Source organism: Lissotriton helveticus, chromosome 11 (genome assembly GCF_964261635.1).
Source record: "Lissotriton helveticus chromosome 11, aLisHel1.1, whole genome shotgun sequence".
Classification (NCBI taxonomy): domain Eukaryota; kingdom Metazoa; phylum Chordata; class Amphibia; order Caudata; family Salamandridae; genus Lissotriton; species Lissotriton helveticus.
Window position 1 is genome coordinate 1,089,082,883 of NC_136072.1, and position 22,608 is coordinate 1,089,105,490.

Sequence of the window (22,608 nt, forward strand, 5' to 3'; positions counted from 1 at the left end):
CAAAGCAGTGACACATATTAGACAAAAATATCCATGGACTATTGGGGTGACACTGCAAACTCTAACAAGAGGTTTGGTTCAAAACAATCAGTGGCGCACATTAGGAGGGAGGTGCTGGATGTGTCTGAGTGCACAGGACTAGATAAAAGACTGGAAAGCAATCACTGTGCTTGCACAGCCCCGTTGTGTTTAAAATTTGCAAAATAGAAAATTAGGAAGACATTTATAAATAAATAAAGTTCAGTAGTCACGGGCAAGTCAGGAAATGAAGATGCGTGAGTGGGTGGTGGGGTCTGTACCCAGAGGGGAGCACACACTACTTGGTCCATGCAAGGAGGACATGAATAAAACAAATAGCAAATGTCATGTTAATGACTAATAGCAGCAGACATAGGCAAGTATTGCGCTCAAACCATAAATTAGTGAAGCAAATGCACACCGTTTGCATTTTAATCCAGGGTTAGTCTTTCCAAAATCGCTCTACCCCACAGGTTTTACACAGCTCTTAGCAGCAGGCATATTAACCTACTGAGATATTTTCCCAGGAGAACACGGCTATTAGCCATGAGTTTTCACCTGACCACATGTGCCAGCAGTGCTGAACTGGAGGTGGCTCCCAGGCGCTATAAATCATTATCAAGTGCCGTTGTGTGTAAAATCACTGCCTGCAAATGTTTACTTTTATCACTGCAGGATGTTTGATTTCCTTATTCAATATCTCTTCGAAGTCTCATTCCAGGCACACTGACCTACATCCCGGAAGCCCCGTCTACCTGCTTTCTTATCTTGTGTTTCCCCCGTAGGCCCCATCCTCTTCCCCAGAAAGGCTCTGTGTTTACTGCTAATAAATGTGCTACACCGCTTGCACTTTTCCGGCCTCTGGAACTCCAGCGTTTGAACTGCAAGAATAAAGCTGCCACTGATTAGTAATCCCCGTCTGCAGCATGATGCCCTCCACCCCCTGGTATTGCCCTTATTATTGTGTATCAGCCCATAGTTTCCAAACTGTGTGCTTGGTGCACATCTTTTCGCTGCACCCCTGTCTACTTTTAATGGCGCACTGGGATGCCGTGGCGCACAGATTGGGAACCACTGGCCTATGCAGTCGGATCCAGGCATGCACGACACACATACTTGGCATATCCAGTCTTCAATCATCTGGGCCAGTGGGTTCCTGCAACCAGCAATAACTGGCTGGCTAGATCTCATTCAGCGGGACCTGCAGTGTTTGCCACCTCACCAAGGTCATTAAAACAGTGGGTTTCAACAATGGAATGACGTTGCAACTACGCAATCTAACGAATTGCAATACTCAGAATAGTCTACCTAATAACCTGTCCGTGCAATCTGCACTATGTGGGTATGACCACTCGTAAAGTCCGAACCAGGATATGTGAACATCGTAGCAATTTTAGATGCCAACGCACCACGACTAAGATGTCATGTCATTTTTTGGAATTCAACCCCACACTTCGCGATTTGAAGTGGGTAGTTCTGGAACACAAAGAATACAGAAAATTCAGAACAGGCTGTTCGCGAAGGAGCAGAAGTGTGTTTTCAAACTCAAAACTGACACCCAGGCCCTCAACGATAACATCCCTTGGGAGTCTGCTTCTCTCAAACGTGGACGTCTGTGTACTGCTTTATCTTATTTTATTTCAGTTTACACTCGCACCACCACATCCTTTCTATATGGTCCTCCATTCTGAGACTGGTGTTGGTTTGATGTACCTAAAAATGTAAAAGCATTTTAGAGAAAGGATTACACAGGTAGTAACCATTCATCCACTGGAGATTCATTAACAATATCAGTGTTTGTTTGCCCACACTGAATTGGGTATGAATAACTATAAAATTCCCTTTGTTTAAGTATATTTAATCTTGGAGAAACATAAGAACGAATCTGCCACAGTGGATTTCCCAATCTTTTTTCCGTGAACATTCCGGAGTATTTTATTTTGAAACACTTTCCCCCGATATTCATCTAAAAAACTCTCACAAGGAGACAACAGAATACTGTCCCATTATGTATATAATTATTTACGATAATACTCCAATGGCTACGGTAGTGTTCCACAACGGACGGCCATTTTGGAAAACCTGAGCGGTCTAGTGTTCTTTTTGTGAGACGCATGCGGAAGTCTTCCTCAATGCATCTCATGGAAATAGCCAGCCCGGGAAACACATCGGTAAAATGCGGTCTCCGGGGATTGAATTAGGCACAATCCGCAGAGGACGGTTTTGATGAAGTAAGTCAGCGGGGTGCCTCATGATGGCATGACGCCTCACACTTTTCATTTACCATCCTACGGTTCCCCCTTTATCCACTTTGGAAAAGGATTTTGCCCCATATACATTTTTTTATTAAAAATAAGGTGTTTCTCATTTCTCCCTGATGGAGGGTGTGAATACAGATCTCCTCCTCCCTGGGAAGACCAGGACGCACTAATATGGCATCTTAAATGTGTGTGAGGTTTGTCTCAGTGTTTTGTTTTGTCATAACAGTACCGCCACGATTTGAATATAGGCGCTTCTCCGGCTACGGTACAAAATCATAGTCGGTGGACCAAGCATGTTTTGTTACAAACCATGTGATCACCCATTGTACATACTTCTCGATCACCTCAACAGCTTGGTGTTCACTTGATAATCGTGATATATCAGCCCTGGGCTGACATGTTGTTTTAAACTCTTTCTTGTTACAGATACAGAATGATGTTACAGGTTTATCTAACCGTATGTATGTTACGTGAATTGCGCATGGCATGCTATACAGTGTTCCTATTAGAGGACAGCACGGAGTGGCTCCAATAGGGACAGGTTTCCTATCGGTCCTGACAAAGAGCCAAAAGGCTCAAAACATGTTGACCATTTTGAAGAGTTAAACACATTGGAAACTACCTCTTCAAACAGCAGCCCCTAACTATAACGGTTAGAGGCAGGAATAAAGCAAGGGTCCTACTAGTCAGGGATTTTTAACCAGTTAGCACAAACTTCCCACTCCCCTCACCAATCAGTCTTTATCATAGACGTTTTTTCTAAAGTGCTCCCGCGTATACGTTTGGTTGGAGCACGCCTCAATACGCAGCGGATCGGGATGAACCCCAATGATTAAGCATGCCACCAAGGGGCACCCCTGGTGGGTGAGGGTTTTCTAAGAAAAACTATGTTTTTCTGATCATTTACTTCGCTGTGGAGATTTGTGTTTCTTTTCCCACTGGCTGGGGTTTTTCTAATTGTTGAGTACATTGTTACGAGGAGGGTGAACCCAGTTTTTCCTCTTCCTCCCCCTTTTTTTGACAACTCAACTCCAACAGCACAGCTGTTGGAGTTCAAAGCTTCATTATCTAGAGCAGGATGCTCGTTTCTTCGCTTAGGGCTAGGGCAAGAGTTCTGCTCACAACTGGAATCAAATTGAAACCTTTGTGATTTGGAAGCATCTTACTGATGTGGCAAAACACTAATTACATCCCATGGTGGGTGGGTGCACACATATTCGGAGCTTACTGATCCAAAACCTTACAGATGGTGATAAACCCTACACAGTGAAACCTCCTCAGTAGTTAGAGTAACAACGCATTGAGGCCTTCCCATCAGGAAAACCTAGCACATGCTGCAAGCTATACAATGCATACAGTCCTGTATCTCTTACACACAGACCAGTACATCTTAATTATTAATGCATAGCCTTTGTGATCTATCACGCAAGGCTTTGAAAAGGAAATAGAAACCCTCCGCAGATGAACCAGCTGAGAGGCTTTCTGAAGGACTGCAGACCAGCATATAAATTCAGCATTGGCTGAATAACTATAGAAATCCTTTTGCAAATGTGACCAGATCAGTCATTAGAGATTACTGCACTCTCATTTTGCAAAAGCAGCAAATACTATCGCACCATCTACATAATATACTAGGGAACCTCAAGCAGCACGTCGCTAGAGTGGCTGCATGGAAAAAGAATGGACAGCAATTGTATAACAAACATACATGGAAATACATAATGCAACTCCTAGACATTCTGTCTGGACTAGAAATTAACTAATTACACCTTTATTACCAATGCATAAAATAAGGAGGAAAAATTACCAAGCAACTCGTGAAAGACAAGATCAACCTGATAGTACAGGTCAACGCAGTCAGATCCTCCTGCTTCCACATTCTCCACAAGATTTTCAAATGGATATCCCCTGAGTACCAGACGCGCCGTCAGACAAGCCCTCATCAAAAGCAGAATAACTGTAGCAACACACTAAGCCGGGATTTCCAGCCATTTCCTACACTGACTCTAAAACATCCAGAACGCTGCAGCAAAACTCATCCTTCACCTCCCACGACATCCACATTTCACCACGACATATCCACATTTCACCACACCTTGGGGAGCTCCATTGGCTGTCCGTCAACAAACGCAGACAATTCGAACTCCTCAAGCACACATACACGGCACTCCAACATACCTGAACAACCGCCTTTACTTTCACCAACCCACCAGGCACCTGCTCTAAGCTGAACTCACTTGCACCCCATCGGCATCCAAAAAAGCAGAACGGGAGGTCAACCATTCTCCTACATCGTACCCAAGAACTGGAACAACCTCCCTTAACACGTCAGGAACTCCTCTTCACTTCCTGAATTCTGCAAGAATCTGAAAACTTAGCTTTTCGACTAATTATGCAGGGCACACACCCTACAGCCTAATACCACACCAGCATGCCTGCTCCAGCAACAGGATACCCTCATGGGTAATCAGTTGCACCATATAAATCTTAACATAATACTGCTTTCATGTTGCTTGTAGTATACTTTAAATAACTAACCTGTATTGTATTGTTACATCATGTAAAGGACGATATAGCTAACTGGATTTAGAAAACCTTTTTGCAAATATGCTCTCCTCCTTCCCACCGGACAGTGGCAATCGTCACTGTTGCGCAGTGAGGAGCTCGCTGCACCGAAAGATGCTGGGTGTCTTCAGAGGAGCACATAAGCTTTAATAAAGCAGAGCGGAGCTCGGATTTCGGAATGCTGCTTTTGAGCAAGTGCCAGCAGATCGGCAGGGGTCTGCCTGCAAGATATCGTATCACAAAGAAGGCACACCAGCAACTAAAACAGCTAAGACAGAAGACTTGCAACCACTGCAAAAGCTTTCCACTGACATGAGACCTAAAAAGGAGCGAATCCACAATCAAACGTGTTTTGAGGTGCAGTCTCCCATTACCATAGAATACTAGACATTGACAACATCACCGGAACGAAACCGTGAGCAAAGATGCGTGCTCTTTGGCACACTCTGAAGTTTCCATTATAGCTTTGTAACTACCAAAACCTTAGGCTAGGAGCTGGTGCTTGAGATCAGCATTTCAGTTCACTTCATGAAAGCTCTGGTTACAAGAACAAATGCGCACTGAACCAGCACGGGGCTTCATGTTGCTGCCTTCGTTTGGAAGGAAAGATGGGCTCCAGGACTGAAGAAGCGTGCTTTTGTTATGACCACAGTAGCACATGAACTAGCACAAATGGGACGAACAGGCTCAAACCTCACATCTGCGTAAAGCCTAACAAATGAGTGAGGTGCTTGTGCCAAGACTAGAGACCTGCTGCCAGTGTCCAGCACACCAAGACAACCTGGACCACTGTGAAAATGTCCTCTCTGCACCCCTCTCCATGGTTGTCCTTTAAGAAGGATCCCTCTTCAACCCCCACTTCTGCTGCCATCCCTAACCAGAGGCGATGACTGATAAAAATAGAATCAAGAAACTTCTAGAGTATCAACTTCATTGCTGGTTACTCAAAATGCTCTCTTCACAGACTCTTGATACTCATGCCCCCTTTTGCTGACCCTGCTGCGGATGACAAGCATGCACCCACTTCTCAGTGACATCACTTCCTGTAAAACCATCATTGCATCAAACACGACATACGACAGGTGAGTCAGAACTCATAATGCTCAGAACCAAAAGCCCTTCGCTCAGTGCACCAGATATAGGCACACGTGTCTCTGCTCTTAAATAATGCACACACATACGGAATTTAGTAGAGTCTGAGACTCTGCACTTCTTGCAGACTACCATTACGTACGTGAATTGTACCCGTCGATGAAAGCATACAAAATCAGCTTAAAATAGAATGACATACCTGGACTTACTGGGAAGTTGCTTTGTCTCCAGACCAAAATATGTTTCTTGATGCGCCCTGATGTATGCCTAATTCCCATATTTGGATTATGTAATCTGGAACACAATGCATTCTTTTCCACAACTCAAATTTTAATATTGATATATAATATATGCTGTGATGTGTCGTGTACGTGGTTACATTGAACATTTTATGAAAAGAATAATAAAAAAATAATTCTTGATAGAACCAATTTCTCCCGAAATAACAGACTGAAATTCATATTAAGTCACTACCCAGTTCCACAGAACAAGACTTAACATGTCATTGCAGACATCTGTCACTTTTCATGCCATCCCAAGGCAGCACACACTAAGCCAGATATTGGTGGAGCAGACGAGCAAGAAGTGAAATCAAACGTTAAAGGAAAAAATGTATCCTATGGATTGAGCTCATATAATATGATCCCACTTCCTCCTCTATGGGGTTCATATGGACTACAGCATCAGCCCTGCACAAACAAAAGCAACATCTACCAACCTCCATGGCTTGCTGGTGCCAAACAGTCATTCTTGTGTCAGAGCTTAGCAGATAGTCTATTAGAATATCATCCACGGGATTGCTTGCATTAAAAAAAATCGTATTAACCACCATTGAAAAAGGGGTTCTGGCAAAGAGGCTATGTTCAGGGTATGAACACAAAATGATCAGAGGTCAAAAACACAGCACCTCAGAATGAGGATTTTTCTTGTCAACACATATAGTCTATGAATGTCTTGTGTTAAACTCTTGGCTAACAAGCAGTGATTCATTTTAAAAGAATAAGTGTAAGGCACAAAGTTTTGCTCAGAAGCTCGCAACTGGTGCTACTGAATGGTGGGCCCCACCACTGACCGGTGAATAATTTAAAGCGATAACACCCAAAGGTCTAATCATAAAAAAAAATCTGCAAGTCCCTTTTCTATTACTAAAATGCTGAGCTCAGACCTTCAGCTTAGCGATCTATGAAAAGCAGAGTGAAAAACTGAAAAGACAGCTTGATAGCATCATTGGTAGTGTATTCATTGAAGCCTTCAACAGTTTATAAATTAATGAACTGTTAACACGTTAATGAATTGGTGGGATTCACTTTAGATAAAGGCAATTCTTTTTTCCCCCAACTTAAATTTATGCTCATACATTTGCTGTAATTGAATGATGCTGAATACATATTTCACAGTGATGCAGTTACAGAGTTTGTTGAAGTCAGAAAGGTGTATTAAGTCCTTTTTTCACCTGTTAGAATGTATCTATCTTTACAGAAAAAACAAGACCTTCTAAAGTAAAATCACAGGAAACGAAGGTCACCACCACTAGACAAGGAAATGTTCCTATCTTCCAACTACACTCCAAAATCTAGACACCCAGGATAAAGAAATCTCCTCACGAACCATCCACAAGACTAATCAAGTTCCTGAAAACCCGCCCCATCAGCATAAACTGCAGATTTATGAAGGACTACAGTCTTGCCTCATCTAGGAGCAAGGTACTCTCTGCAAATGTTTAATAAACTATCAGATACTTTGGCCTTTTAATGAATGACGTACAATTATTTACTTAATATTGACATTTTTATTTTTAGGTTATATTTCCATACTCACCGTCCATGAGTAGCCAATGACCAGTTAATACCCAAATGAGCACAAGCAGAACAGAGAGAGAGAAGGAGAGCAGTTCAGCAACAGTGAAACGACCACAGCACCCAAAGGAAATCCTGCAATAAAACCACATCGATACAGGTATTCAATATACACAGGAAAATACAAGTGACGTTGCAAAGAGTTTCATCACTTTATATTTTAGACATCGTTCCCTGGGCTCAAGTATCCCATCAAAAGGTGAGACCACCTCCTCTGTACACATTTATGTTAAGGAACTTACTTGTTCTGAGTCGAACAGGGTCGTGTTAAATACTGGCACATTGGGAGCAGCAAAAAAGCAAATGCTATTGTTGCAAGAACTGTAATTAAAAAAAAGAAATCAAGGAGTTAGCACATAGTCTGATACCAGCAGAAACGTTCATCATAACAAGTCAACTAGCAGCAGACATGCCAGACAGGTATATACTAGGTCACAAGCACAGCAACGTACTAAAAAACAAATCCATATTTAATAAAAGACTGCACATGTTATACGGATTTCACAAAGGATGAACGGACATACCCAGAATTCCAGATATTGTTAAATAGGTTTGCTCAATGTATAGATAAATGCACAACTCCAACATAACTTGAGCACACGACAGGACAGTGTTCTCCCAGTAGCACTAATTGCTACCAAATACTTCTTCCTTATGTTGTTCTACATGACACAAGACTAGCATAAGATGCAACAGTGAATAGTGCACACGAGGATATATCCCATCAAAGACCATGTAAGCAATTCTTTATTATGAAGAGGCATTTTACAAGAAAGAAGGCATCAGAAGCTTTGGGAAAAAATACCACAGTAAAAGATCTCTCTGGAGAGGGAAGGTACTTGCAAGGGTAGGATTAAAGGCTAGGTCCGGCACCCACATACCACTGGTGTGGATGAGGACCATGCCCAAAGGAAGCCAGGACTACGCTGATGAATGCATGACTTAAGCACAGGGCACTCCAAAGGCAGTCGGGAGGAGAGGAGTGCCTATTACAAGCTGGTCATCAGCAGACCGCACACAGAGTGCAGACACCTTTCACGCTAAACTGAGGACTTTTGCGAGGCGACTCCTTGCTCACAGGGACTTTGTGGTTTAGGTAAACTATTGAATCTGATGGGTTCTGGACTGTAAGTGGTCAAGTAATGGCATCGGTGAGAACATCCAGGCCATCTGATTTGTGGGGTCATGTGCAGTGCAAGGGGGGGCCTTGTGGAGTCCTGATTGGGCTGCTAAGCTTTAAGCGGTTAGTTTTAGTGGTTTTAGGTGTTGCATCAAACCCAAAACACCCCTTCAATTCACAGTTTCAACAGGTTTTAAAAAAATGCTATTTATCAAAATGAACACATTTCTTTAACACAATTACAATAGAGAGAGAGACCGAGGGTTGTGTGTCCCTGTGTGCAGGTTTGTGTGTCCAAGAGAAGGTAAACTCTTATTTACAAGTGTGCGTTCAAGTGTGTTTGTGTTAGGGAAAAATTCAAGAGTGCCTAAGTGCAGAAAGCAAGTGATTCTAGAGTCCATGAAGAGAAAATACTTTCATTTTTGGCCAGGCAAACTCATCCACCTGCTTCCAAATAGAAGAGCGTTTATTTATAGAGTTTTACATAGCACGTGTGTAACCCAAAAGGGTATCTTATATACAATAAGTTTTAAAAGTAGCTATATCAACAGCACGTCTTTTCTATGCACATTCCTCACGTTTTCCATCATAAGTGTGCACTCAATAGCAGGCTTTTTCCGAGAACTGATAGTTAGGTGCCATTACATAGTGTCAAATCTTACTGGTTAAGACAGTAACTTAATTTAAGATAGTTTACCTGCAGTGCAAATTGTAAAAACTACTTGAACTGAATCAAAGAAGAAAAACATGACTAGGAGGGAGACTGATGCCCCTATGGGAAGAAATAGAGCTTGCGTGGAATCGATGGTCTGGATACCTAGGAAAGAAAACATACATTGAAATTATTTCTTGATCAAATAAAGGATTTCAACACTACAAGCTCTCTAGCTCATACAATCACAAGAAGCCCCCGCCTTACTAGCTCTCCGTCAGTGCACTTTTTTCAAAACTTAATGATCCTAGTAGATACCATTCCACTGTGACCACTCGCCACCAACATGGCTCGGTCCATTTACAAGCATGAACACCCCAGCACACCTGCTTATTTGAACAAGTACACAGTGTTTCAGTTACACTTTCTACAACACCTGAGAACAGTGGTACCCACCTCAATATCTCCATTTCCAGAGTAGGCGTTTAGCTCTCAGCTTGTCAACTCTACACAAATCAGCTTTTAACAGGCCAACAATATAAGCCATTCAAACACAATCACCTACCCAAGCATCAACAATTCAAGCAAAAATCAAAACAAAAATGCACTTACAATAGTATCCCTCTCCTTAAGTATTAGAAAAACTCACTTACGCAACTGCAGTGTCACAGGTTGCAATATACCAAAGGATGGCTTCACACCCTGGTCAACTCTTCAAAACTCCATTGCATAAAGGAACAAAAGTATGGTCTGTCTTACTTTAAGGCAAGCCTTACAAGGACCAAGAAGCTATGGTGTCACCGCACTTACATTTTAGTAGAGGGAAAGCAATGTCATTGTGTGTAATCAGGCCAAGCAACTTCTCTTCATAAACGGGCATCTTTGGTCCAACAAAATTAACACAGGGTCCTGAAACCGTTAGAGTCCAGATAATGACCCAATACTTACTAACTGGTTAAAATGTTAAGAAATACATACATAGAGATAATTTTTCAATTTATATCAGATTGCTTTACTTGTTATAGTCCAGTGAAAAAGGCATTGCTTGTGTATTCCTATGTCCTCTTTAAAAGTAGCTACCTTCTTTGACTCTAACCGTTTGTTTTTTCTGGGGGAAAAAAGCCTTAAAGCCTTTGGTGATACACGGGCTGTGGTTCGAAAGGTGTTTGAACATATTTATGAGACCACAACCTAGCCAGAGACTTGAACACTGTCATATTTAAACATATTCACTCATTGCAGGTAATTATGTTACCCCTTTGAAAATGCAGTCAACTACATGATTGCCAGATGTACTATTCTGGTCATCCAGGCATTACTGAAGTGTAAATGTAAAGACAGCGTAGTATCTGAAATGGTGGCGCTGGAAAGAGATTTGGGGAATATTTGGAGAAGTTTTAAGACCTCTGATCTAGGATATGTCAAAGATCTGTAATTTAATTTGCAGTCACCCTCCTTCTCAGGGTGATTATTCTCTGTGGTCTCTATTTCTTTCCTGAAGAGTGGACTGACTGGAACATATTGGATAACTAGATCAGAATGTACACCCCCGAATTCCTAGGAGTGCTGTGCTCACAAACATAAGAGGAGCCAGAAAAAAAAGATGAGCCTTTGTTGGAGGCTCTTGCACCGCCTTTAGAGGTTGTGACCCCTTTGCTCCACATGGAGACCGGTGATCCTAAAGCTGCCAAGGGTCTCAATTTCAAGGGTCTCAAACTCCTCAATGCTATAAACGTCCAGTAGATGGAAGGATAAACTGACACAGAACAATTTCCAGTACAAGCTATCAAAGCAGATTTTTTTAACGTCAAACAGAAGGGATGGCATCTTGGACTTGAAAGGCAATGGGATGTATCAAAAGGAGTCTCAAAACAATGAGTTTGTGGTGTGGTGTCACCATACTCCGAGGCAGAGATGTAAAACTAGGAAAGAAAGTGCTTGTACGAGGAATTGAGGTTACCAAGTAAAATTAACGAATTTCCACTCTCCCTCAAAAGCAGAGACATGTCAGCTAATGTCACATTACTCAATAGTGTTACTTGCCAAGAAACAAGCTGTGTTTTTAGGTTTCGCTGGAGGGCGGAGCTCTTAGCTCCGCCTCCAGAGAAATCTCTTGATTTCAGTAAGGAAAATGGAATACGCCCCCCGGCTCTCATTGGCTAGCTCCATAAATGGAGGCTAGCCATTGAGTGCCGGATCTGTCCATCAAGGCCGGACCAGATTCGGGGGCGTTCCTGAGATTTTTTCCCTGGGCGGAGTTACGTTTTTGCCCGTTCCCTCCCCTTTCACTGAAAGTGATTTCAGATGCGCTGTCCATTCCCGGCCCCTCCGTGTGCCTTTCCGCCCCCCCCCCTCGCTGTCCTGTGCACGTTTCCCGCCGTCCGTGTCCTCTCCCGCCCCCTCCCGCCGTCCGTGTCCTCTCCCGCCCCCCTCCCGCCGTCCGTGTCCTCTCCCGCCGTCCGTGTCCTCTCCCGCCCCCCTCCCGCCGTCCGTGTCCTCTCCCGCCCCCCTCCCGCCGTCCGTGTCCTCTCCCGCCCCCCTCCCGCCGTTCGTGACCTCTCCCGCCCTCCTCCCGCCGCCCGTGTCCTCTCCCTCCCCCTGTGTCCTCGTAGGTGCTTGTTTTCTCAAAGTGACGTCTGCTGCTGTCAGTCTGGGAAGGTTCATTGCATCTCACAGGTATTTTTCCCTTCTTTGCTTTAGCGTAACACTGCTATTGCTAAGCAGCGAAGGCACCTATTCCACGCGCACAATTGCAGGAGGTGACTTAATTCGGTATACATAGGGTTTGTTCTCAGAAACAGATGCGCATATTATTATTATAAACTAGGGTGGAGCAGCAGAGGGCCCCGGGTGGGGAGTCGTGACGCAGCGCGGGGCCGGGCCGGGGCGCGTCACGTGTGCCGACAGGAGGGTTGGTCAGCAGAGCACTTCTCCAAACTGAAGTCAGAGCGGGCCGGGGAGGCAGGCACTGCAATGGAAACAACCTAATGCACAGGATCTATATGCTGCAGTGCGTTCAGCCTGGGACTTGGAGAAGGCTGGCTCTGACGCTGATTTTCCAGTAGGGACAAGCCACAGTAAGTACTTGGCATCGAGAAGTGCTGCGCCGCAGTTTTACGTTGTCCATGTTCAGATGGATTCTTGCTTTTAACTTTCGGCTCTTCTACAAACGGAGCCGTACGAGCTGCCGGTTCCTGCGGATGTTGGACGCTGCGGGACCTTTCTGTTCCCTGCTCTTGCAGGCTGTTATCAGAGAGGCACCGTATAAACAAACACAGCGTGGGGGAACCAAACACGTCTGCCCTAGAAATATTTCCCTACGATAAACAACTCTGTTCTAGTGCTGGGATTGCCTGCTACTTACACTGTGACGTGCTGCTATTTCGCTGCATTTGTGCTAAACCATGATATGTTGTTTTTCACACTCTTAAAGAGTCATGTAAAGCTTTTCTCGTGCCAGGCAGTTCATGCCGCAGAGCCGTGGCACTCTAGCAGAAAGTTTGGTGTCATGTCAGCACTCAGAGGCTTTTTGCAGGGTGTGGTGAGCTGTGCAGACGGAGCCTTCTGTGCATGTGAAAAGTTCTCCGAGTACCGCCCTGTCCAGTGTGACTCCATGACTTGAGGCCGAGGATAGTCCCCGCAGAGGCATCAGCTGCCTGTGCTCTGGCCGAGCCTGGAAGTGGTCCAAGCTTCTGTCTGACGAGACGGCTGTTCCTGGGAGTGCTAAATGAGATGTGCTTTTGTCTAAGTGGCGCAGAGCACTGACGCGCTGACTTAAGTCGTTCGTTGTGCCTCTGTTTGTGGCACTCTAGCAGGAAGCGATGTGTGAGGGACGGAAGAACGTAAACATTGGTCGTGGTTTACCCACGGTGTGGACTTCTAGGCCTCTTAGTACATTTCTCAACTGACTGCGTAATTCAGTTATAAACTGCTGTGAGGGGTGAGCCCGAGAGGAAGGGCAAACGTGTATATGTTACCTCTTTCAGGCCTGCCAGTGCTTCCCATGTAAGTTTCTGTTTTGCACATTTACATTATGGACCTGGACAGCTCAGTTCATTACTTGAAACTGATTTATTTTAAAGAGGGACAACTACACGTGCGTCAGGAAGCCAGCCCTCACTCAGTGTACCCCCTGTAACCCCCATTTGTGTGGCACGAGAGCTCAGAGGAAAGGTTGGTTTGTCCTGCCTCTGCGAACATTGTTAGGTGATTCATGCACAGCTTTAGCTTTGAGTCACACATACAATGGTAAAGGCCACCATCGTGAGTCTCTTCCCTGTTCCTCGAGTGCCGAATGTGACTGCCCATGTTAACTCTGTTTGTACGTTTATGCAAGGCTGCTTGGCAGTCCTGTGCCCAGGTACCAAAGGTGAGACTGGACGTGACTCCATTGGCCAGGGTGCAGGTACTTGGTTGGAGACCGCAGCTGGCCCTCTAAAGCCTTATTGACAGGGTAGTTTGGAGGGGGTGAGGAGGCTGAGACTGGATGCAGTGTAGCACAGTTCTTGAGTTTCAATGCAGAAGGTATTTCCAGCTAGAGTTGCTACCAGTGAAAACATTAAATATATATATATTTATGCATAACACTAAAGTAAAAACAAATGATATCAAGCAACACGCTCATTAAAATCACAGGACGTCAGCAATTAATGCAAAGTAGTAGTATCATTGAGCAGCCACAAATACGAATCCTGATCATTTTAATGAGCATAGTAACTGCTGTTTGTGATCGAGTGGCCTTCATTAGATGAAACACAGCATTTTTCTTAGGAAGAAAAAAATAACACTATCCTTACTGAGTACCAAGCCTGCCACCAAAAACTATACCTCCTGCTATACTGTTGTTGATCAACAGTTGCACGAGATTACAGGTAAACTTACAATCACAATACAATGACCTGTAGACAACCTGTGGGAAGATTCTCCGTGTGTGCTTTCAATATATTTTTTCCAGGAAATCTGCTCTGCCTTCCAATTTTGTGTTAGGGTTTTCAAAGTATCTTAAAAACTCAAAAGTTGTAGCTATTGAACCTCAATAGTTGCTGGTTATATTGGGTCAATGTCTCCACATCCAGGAAGGAAAAGCCGTAATACAGAAGGAAACAGACTGGGTTCTTACCTTTGCACGACCATAGGATTGTGGACCCTGCAAAGCCAAGGGGACACAAATACCAGTTAGGAGTTTCTTCAAGCTCTGGATTTGGCTAGGAAACAAATAAGCACTTCACTAGACTCCTACATAGCCATGAGTTGTGAGTTGAACCCAGCAACTGGGTTGCAGGCCATTGAGAATAGTAGTGGGCTTATGGTTTTTGCCCGCTGGCCTGATCTAGTAGTTACCAAAAAAGGGCAACATTAGCATGTCCTGCAGAGTTGAAGCAAGTAAGTCTGGGCAAAGGGAGGGAGTTTGCTTGCCTGGCAGAGTCACCATCTAGCTCACCTTTACCTGCAGCATCTCTTGGCAACCATCCTCTCTTCTACTCGTACACGGTAAAGAGGGAATCTTGGTTCTCTGTGTAATCATTTGTAGACACTTTGAGTGGGCCATGGGCTTCCACCTTGGTGAGATCAACAGCAGAAGCAGGTTAATATGCAAGCAGAACTCCATCAGGGAACTGGAGTTTGCCCCAACCCTCAGGAAATGACAGTTTTAGGTTCAACAGTGAAAACGTGGAGTGGAATGGTCTATCCAAGTCGATGTGGCAGTGGTGCTTCAAAGTAGAGCTCCATCTTATGTTCTCGCGTCTTGGTGAGTGGGCAGCTTTCCACTGCCTGCCTGATCTGAATGCTCCTAAAGTGTTCCCACAGGCTGGTGTGGCTCGGCAGAGTCACTTACTTTGGTAGTCACAGATACTTTTTATGGAGTGATGCTGAATGCCTTGAACTGCACAAACTTCAGAGTCTGAATAGAAGAACCTTGATAAAGATTCCTCTCACCCAATGTCAGAGCTTCTTCTGCGCCCACTTACCACGGTGTGTTTAGGCTCAACAGCTTCAACTACAGGCTTCTTGCAGCTGGTTGTCAAATTGCTAAGCCAAAAGTATGTGTGCACCACTCCTAGTGCATATGGTCTGACACTGGGGTGATGACACGCAGCTCTTAACCCTACTTAAGGGTTTGCCCCACGGCCAGAAAGACCTACAAGTAATTTGGGATTCCAGAAGAGGGAGGCAGGGCAAAAATGCTGTCTGAGCATCTTACTGCTCTCAGAGGTCATTTGGTGAGCTCTCCGGTCCAGCTGTGTAATATGGATCCACACTGGACTCTGGCATAGCAGAACAGACTTCTCTATATCTCAGAAATCCGGCAAAGGCAGAGCGGTCCAGGACTGTGTCAGTCAATGGACACCAGCAAGGCCCTCCATAAGGAAAAGTTGGCATTAATATCGTGATCATTTGAAGTTTAAAGTGTACCGACAGTAAGCTATTAATGGAGTAACCAACACCCAACTTAACAACAAAGTTACTTCAGTCTTGGCTTGTAGGCAAGAAGAGACGATTTGAGCAGATTAACCCCGGTGCAAGGGGACGGGTTTGTTTGCTGAACGTCGGTCCAACAGGAGTAGCCACTCCCAGACAGGCAACATGATTTCTTACCATGGTAGGCAGCTTGAAGTAGTCTGGGGTAGCGGGCCCATCCTGCATCAAGCCCCTGTCATCTTACACAACTTAGCGCTGGGGGTCTTGTGGTCAGCGCACTCTGAAGCCTCTCCCTGGTAAGTGTTTAATCACTGCAGCGGCCTCCGGATGGCCGTCGGTCGGCCGCACTGGATGGTATTGCTTCAGGCTGCCGGCAGCCCTCAAGTTAATTCGCCGGTAGTGCTTGTGTACCTGCCCTATACCGAATGTTTCTGCTGCTTGTGGGCAGCGGTCACAGCACTTGGTAGCAGTCCTACCTTCACCGCTATTGCCGCTGTCATCGCATAGCCGCGCCATCCGGCACCCCTAGTGGGTACCTCCAACAAATTTAGTATTAGGGAGCAATGCAGGCTATTGTCTAACAGCGCCTGAACAGCAGCTCCGCTATAGTGTACCTGCCGGCAGGTCTCCTTTGTGTGGCTCGGGCGCTTACCTCTCCGTGTCAAAATCCCGTCATCTTGTTCATTGTGTCCAAGGTGCTGCTTCTCAGCAGTGCGATAGTTCTGTGCTCTCTGTTACGCTAATAGCGGAATAGCGCAATAGCGGTTTGCGGGTTGCATGCTGGGGATGGCTCCGGAGAGACGCCTGGAGTACCGACGGCAAGAGCGGTGCTTCAACTACCTGAGCCGTAGCCAGGTGAGGTGGGGCTTTTCTCTCCTATAGAAATCGCTGGGAGAATGATGTTTTCAAAAAAACCCAGGTGACAACTTTTCATTATGAGTTTCACAGTTTTGTGTTTTAATCAGTAGCGTCGCCGGTCCTGAAGAAAGCAGTGGACACCACTGGGGTCCCTAAACCTGCAGAAACATGTTGACCAGTTAAGAATATACTAGTAGCTATTAGTTAAAACTACTAGATTCGCACTACTTTTTTATTGATTTAGAAGCAGCGAGGTGTTTATGAAAGTTTTTTCCTCCTGTTTATCTAATTTTAATAGCACTTTTGTCACTCATTACACTTTTCACATGCACTGCTTTACAGTAGTCTCCTGTTGCCCACACAATTTGGTTATACATCACTGGGTCGTACTCCAGTCTAACATTCTAAATGACTGTTGTAGACTACCTTCCTTCGTGGCATGAAGGAACCCATATGATGACAAGGGCGGTACAGGTCGAGTACTGATGGGTATTTTCTTCAAACATGAATGAAGTACCCTTGTGACTTGAGTTAAGCTAGGTCATTGAACATGGTTTAAGAGCACAGTTTGTCAGTTGCACAGTTAGTCATTCTCTGTTGTTTTGACCCACCGCTATTCTTTGTTGTTATATAATGTACTCCCGGGGCTATAGCTGTGTGTGGTCGGTAAATATTCCCTTGGACCCTCCAATCCCTGTTTTGTTCGATGGCTACGGAGAACCATGCCTCCGAGTAGCCACAAGTGGCGCAGCCCTGCGCCCTGCAATGGAGTTTTGGCGCTCAGTGCTTGAGTGATCACGTCACGGAAATCATAGAGCTCCGTGTTGGTTTACGGAGTGCCTAATGGTGGCCCCCTTGATGCCCTTTGATGTCCGGCTGATGCGTTGATACGCAGCGTTGTGTCCGAATCTCACCACTGGCTGTTCTTTCTTTGGACCGGCATCCTAACAGCTGGAGGTGCTGGTGAGGTACCGGCAATTGAAGTACAAACTGCGCATTGAAACCTCCTGGAGTGAAGTTACCGGGAAACTGCCTGGAGCTTTCACAGAGGTTGCAGACTGCAGAGGTCGGAGAGGCAAGAGGTGAAGGGGTGCAGACCTGAGGTTGGAGCCAGGAGGTAAGAGGAACGAACTAAGCTGATTTTTTAAAATCAGATTAAACTAGCCTTAATGCTTAATTGGTGCACAGGACTTTCTTTGAGATCAAGCATTTTGCTCTATGTAATGATCCACGGCACCCAGTTGTGCCCCCTCCTCCATTGATACAGGTAATATCTCCCGCCTCTTTGCTCCATTTGCCCCTCCCCATTGCTGTCTGCGCTCTGATGCTAGGATGCATGCAATTTAGTCTCTCCAGTGATGGGTGCATTAGTGCGCAGAATATGTAAATCTGTGGGTTGGAAATGTTGCGGTTTCTGTCCGGTTGTCCAGTGTGAGGTGACATGGAGTGCTAATGCTGCTCCTTGCCTTCTGTGTCGCTTGCTATTCTTCCCTTCATCCTGAACCCCAGCCTGGGCTACTTTCTTCCACCCCTGACAACTTTCATTCCCACTCTGCAGATCCCACCCATTACTTAACACCCACTCAGCCTTTTTACCTCATAACCTGTTGCCAGACCTCTTCATGTGCCACACACCTTTTCAATCTCTACTACTCATATTCCTGTACCTCCTTTATATTACCCAGTTACTTTTTATCTTCTTTGCAGCCTTGGCTGGCTCTGTGTGTGCGGCTGGCTCTGTGTGTGCGGCTGGCTCTGTGTGTGCGGCTGGCTCTGTGTGTGTGTGTGTGTGTGTGTGTGTGTGTGCGGCTGGCTCTGTGTGTGTGTGTGTGTGTGTGCGGCTGGCGGTGTGTGTGTGTGGCTGGCTGTGTGTGCGCGGCTGGCTGTGTGTGTGTGTGCGCGGCTGGCTGTGTGTGTGTGCGCAGCTGGCTGTGTGTGTGTGCGCAGCTGGCTGTGTGTGTGTGCGCAGCTGGCTGTGTGTGTGTGTGCGCGGCTGGCTGTGTGTGTGTGTGTGTGTGTGCGCGGCTGGCTGTGTGTGTGTGCGCGCGGCTGGCTGAGTGTGCGCGCGGCTGGCTGAGTGTGTGTGTGTGGCTGGCTCTGTGTGTGTGTGTGTGTGTGTGTGTGTGTGTGCGCGGCTGGCTCTGTGTGTGTGTGTGTGTGTGTGTGTGTGTGTGCGGCTGGCTCTGTGTGTGTGTGTGTGTGTGTGTGCGGCTGGCGGTGTGTGTGTGTGGCTGGCTGTGTGTGCGCGGCTGGCTGTGTGTGTGTGTGCGCGGCTGGCTGTGTGTGTGTGCGCAGCTGGCTGTGTGTGTGTGCGCAGCTGGCTGTGTGTGTGTGCGCAGCTGGCTGTGTGTGTGTGTGCGCGGCTGGCTGTGTGTGTGTGTGTGTGTGTGTGCGCGGCTGGCTGTGTGTGTGCGCGCGGCTGGCTGAGTGTGTGTGTGTGTGTGTGGCTGGCTCTGTGTGTGTGTGTGTGTGTGTGTGTGTGTGCGGCTGGCTCTGTGTGTGTGTGTGTGTGTGTGTGCGCGCGGCTGGCTCTGTGTGTGTGTGTGTGTGTGTGTGTGTGTGTGTGCAAATGCAATAGGTCTCACATTTGCGAGAGATTAAGCTAATGGCAATGTAAATAACAATGCCATTTATTTATCTGTTTTCAAAACCAACACATAAATACAAATGTTGTCATTTACAATGCCAATAGCTCTAACTTTTCCAAAGGCGAAACCATTGCATTGTAAATGCTTGTTTGTTATTGCGAACAATATTTCACAGTCTGCTTGGGAAAAAAAATGGATAGACTTCCTGTGAATTAAATAAAAAATAAAAATATGCTGCCTGGATTAAAAAAAGTGGTAAGAAAACAGACAGAGACAGATACACACACAATCCTAAACCTAATTAAAACAATCATTTGCAATGCAATAATTTCCTATTCATGTGAGTGTGAGCTACTGGCATTGTGCATGACAATGCCTTTTATTTTTGTTTTGGGTTTTAAAACAAGTAAAAGGCATTGTCATTTACAATACTAATAGCTTAAACTCTCGCAAATGCGAGTCCTATAGCATTGTAATAAAGGGCCTTCTCAACCGCTTGTTAGATTGTAAATATCAGAGAAAGAGACCAGCCTGTGACGTCTTCAAAGTAGTGATAAACAGTGCAGTAAAGAAGATGTGTACGTGTAAATTACACAGACTCAAAGGGCCAGATTATGATGCAGTTAGGAAAGCATTCCCACCTAGGGCCCGATTACGATGCGGGTATGAAGGACTCTTAGTGGCATTGGCTCCTTCCGAATCAGAAACGTGTCTTCCCAACTGAGGGCCCGATTACGATGCTGTTAGGAACATAGGCTCCCATTAAAGTTAATGGGAGTAAACTAAATTGTATCTGGATTTATGCGGATGCATCGTACTCGGTCGGACTCTCCCGATCAGAGTGGGTTGGAAACCATTTCCAAACCGATTCGGTCAGGAAGATTTCCTAACCGCATTGTAATCGGGCCCAAGGTGCGACGTGAGAGTTACATATGATCCAAGCTATAAACACTAACAAAGCGCTCCAACACCTTTCGCTCTGTGATTACACTGGAACGGCTCATGAGTAAGAGCGGAAGGCGGGGCTAGTTCCTGCCCTTTCCGGTATTTGAGTGTGCAGTGTGGCACTGTGTAATGTCATTGCTATCTTTGGCCTATTAAAAAAACTCCAGCTGCAATAGGGGCCAGGCTTCAGCTCCATGCCTGCGTTATGGCAGGCATAGAGGGAGGGAGGCATGGTCTCCGTACAGTGCCCCTGCTATTACTAGTGAGCGAGAGGCGCCAAGGTGCTGTTATTGGCGGTGGTGGTATAGGAGGTGGTAATGATGGTGGAGGTAGAGGTGGTAATGATGGTGGTGGTATTGGTGATCGTGGTGGTTGTGGTAGTATTGGTGGTGCTGGTATTGGTGGCGGTATTGGTACTGGTGGTGGTGGTATTGGCGGTGGTGGCATTGGTAGTAGTATTGATGGTGGTGGCATTGGTGGTGTTGGTAGTGGTATTGATGGCGGTGGTATTCGTTGTGGTTTTGGTGGTGGTTGTAGTGGTATTGGTGGTGGTGGCATTGGTGGTGGTAGTAGTTTTAGTAGTGGTGGCATTGGGGGTAGTATTAGTGGTGGTATTGGTACTGGTGGTTGTATTGGCGGTGTTGGTTGTTTTGGCGGTGGTATTGGTTGTTTTGGCAGTGGTATTGGTGGTGGTGGTGACATTGGTGGTGGAGGCATTGGCGGTGGAGGCATTAGCGGTGGAGGCATTAGCGGTGGAGGCATTAGCGGTGGAGGCATTGGCGGTGGAGGCATTGGCGGTGGAGGCATTGGCGGTGGAGGCATTGGCGGTGGAGGCATTGGCGGTGGAGGCATTGGCGGTGGAGGCATTGGCGGTGGTGGTAATGGTGGAGGCGGCGGTGGTGGTAATGGTGGCGGTGGTGGTATTGGTGGCGGTATTGGTGGCGGTGGTGACAGGTGGTGGCAATGGGGTGGTGGCAATGGGGGTTGTGGCAATGGGGGTTGTGGCAATGGGGGTGGTGGTATTGGTGGTGGGGGTATTGGCGGTTGGGGTATTGGCGGTTGGGGTAATGATGGTGGTAATGGTATTGGTGGTGGTGGTGGATGGTATTAAGATCATATGCGGACGATACCCAGCTAGTGGTTTCACTGATGCAGGAGGGCAACAGGCAAACCTCGCAAGGCCTGATGAAATGTCTAGAGGAGGTTAAAGGGTGGATGACAGCCTCCTCCTTAAAACTCAACGGAGATAAAACTGAGCTTATGCTCCTGGGCCCAGTCTCACCAGTACCATTCATCTCCCTATGGCCTTCCTGCTTGGGCACCCCCCCTACCCCCAAGGAAAGTGTAAAGAGCCTGGGAATATGGCTGGACAAAAGTCTCTCATTCACCACCCAGGCCACTAAGCTATCTGCCACATGCTTCGGCCTACTCAGAACACTGAGGAAAGTCCTACCCCTCCTGCCTATGGAGGCTAAACAGGTGGCAGTACAAGGCCTGATACAGTCCCGGCTGGATTTTAATAACGCCCTTTACGTGGGAGCCCCTGAAATGACCTTACGGAAGTTGCAGGTGGTACAGAACTGCGCAGCCCGTACCCTGCTTCAGATTCCACGCACTCAGTCAGCCAGACCTGGACTAAAAAGTTTGCATTGGCTGCCGGTGAAGCAGAGAGTGGCATTTAAGGCGCTGTGTATTTCACATCGTGCCTTCTGGAAAACAGGTCCAGCAATAAATGACAACCTAGTCACCCGCTATCACCCAACCAGAAATCTTCGCTCCACGGAGGCTTTCCTGGCCGTGGTGCCTAAAGTCAAGAGAGCTAGAACTGGAGGTAGGAAGTTCTCCCTGAACGCCTCAAAACTGTGGAATTCACTTCCTCTACAACTCCGGTCCAATCCCAACCTGCTCTCCTTTCGTAAACAATTGAAGACCCTTCTGTTCGCCAGGTCCAACGAGCTTTAACTTCTGTCGCACCGCCCAGCCTTGTCTATATACTCAGCGCTTGGACGCCCGTGGGGCAGCAATCGCGCTATATAAATCGACATACAATACAATACAATATTGGTGGTGGTATTGGTACTGGTGGAGGTGGTGGTATTGGTGGCGGTACTGATCGTGGTGGTGTTAGTAAAACAGGCTTTTGAAAACAACCCATCAGGTGGCTTCAGTACAGATGACGTGTAACACAGATGTGATGTTGGCAGCTTCATCCCATTAGCACAAGATTATATGC

At 46.1% G+C, this 22,608-nt stretch overlaps 1 protein-coding gene across 1 annotated transcript in view; it reads right to left on the reverse strand.

Annotated features, from left to right (window-relative positions):
- The window catches only part of SPPL3 (signal peptide peptidase like 3), a 274,906-nt gene that overhangs the window by 65,019 nt on the left and 187,279 nt on the right, over positions 1–22,608 (reverse strand). The window contains exons 4-6 of the mRNA XM_078667701.1: positions 9,610–9,729; positions 8,035–8,113; positions 7,755–7,867 (exon numbers count right to left, since the gene is read on the reverse strand). Of these exons, the coding sequence (XP_078523827.1) occupies positions 7,755–7,867; positions 8,035–8,113; positions 9,610–9,729 (312 nt within the window). The remainder of the gene's footprint in view (positions 1–7,754; positions 7,868–8,034; positions 8,114–9,609; positions 9,730–22,608) is intronic.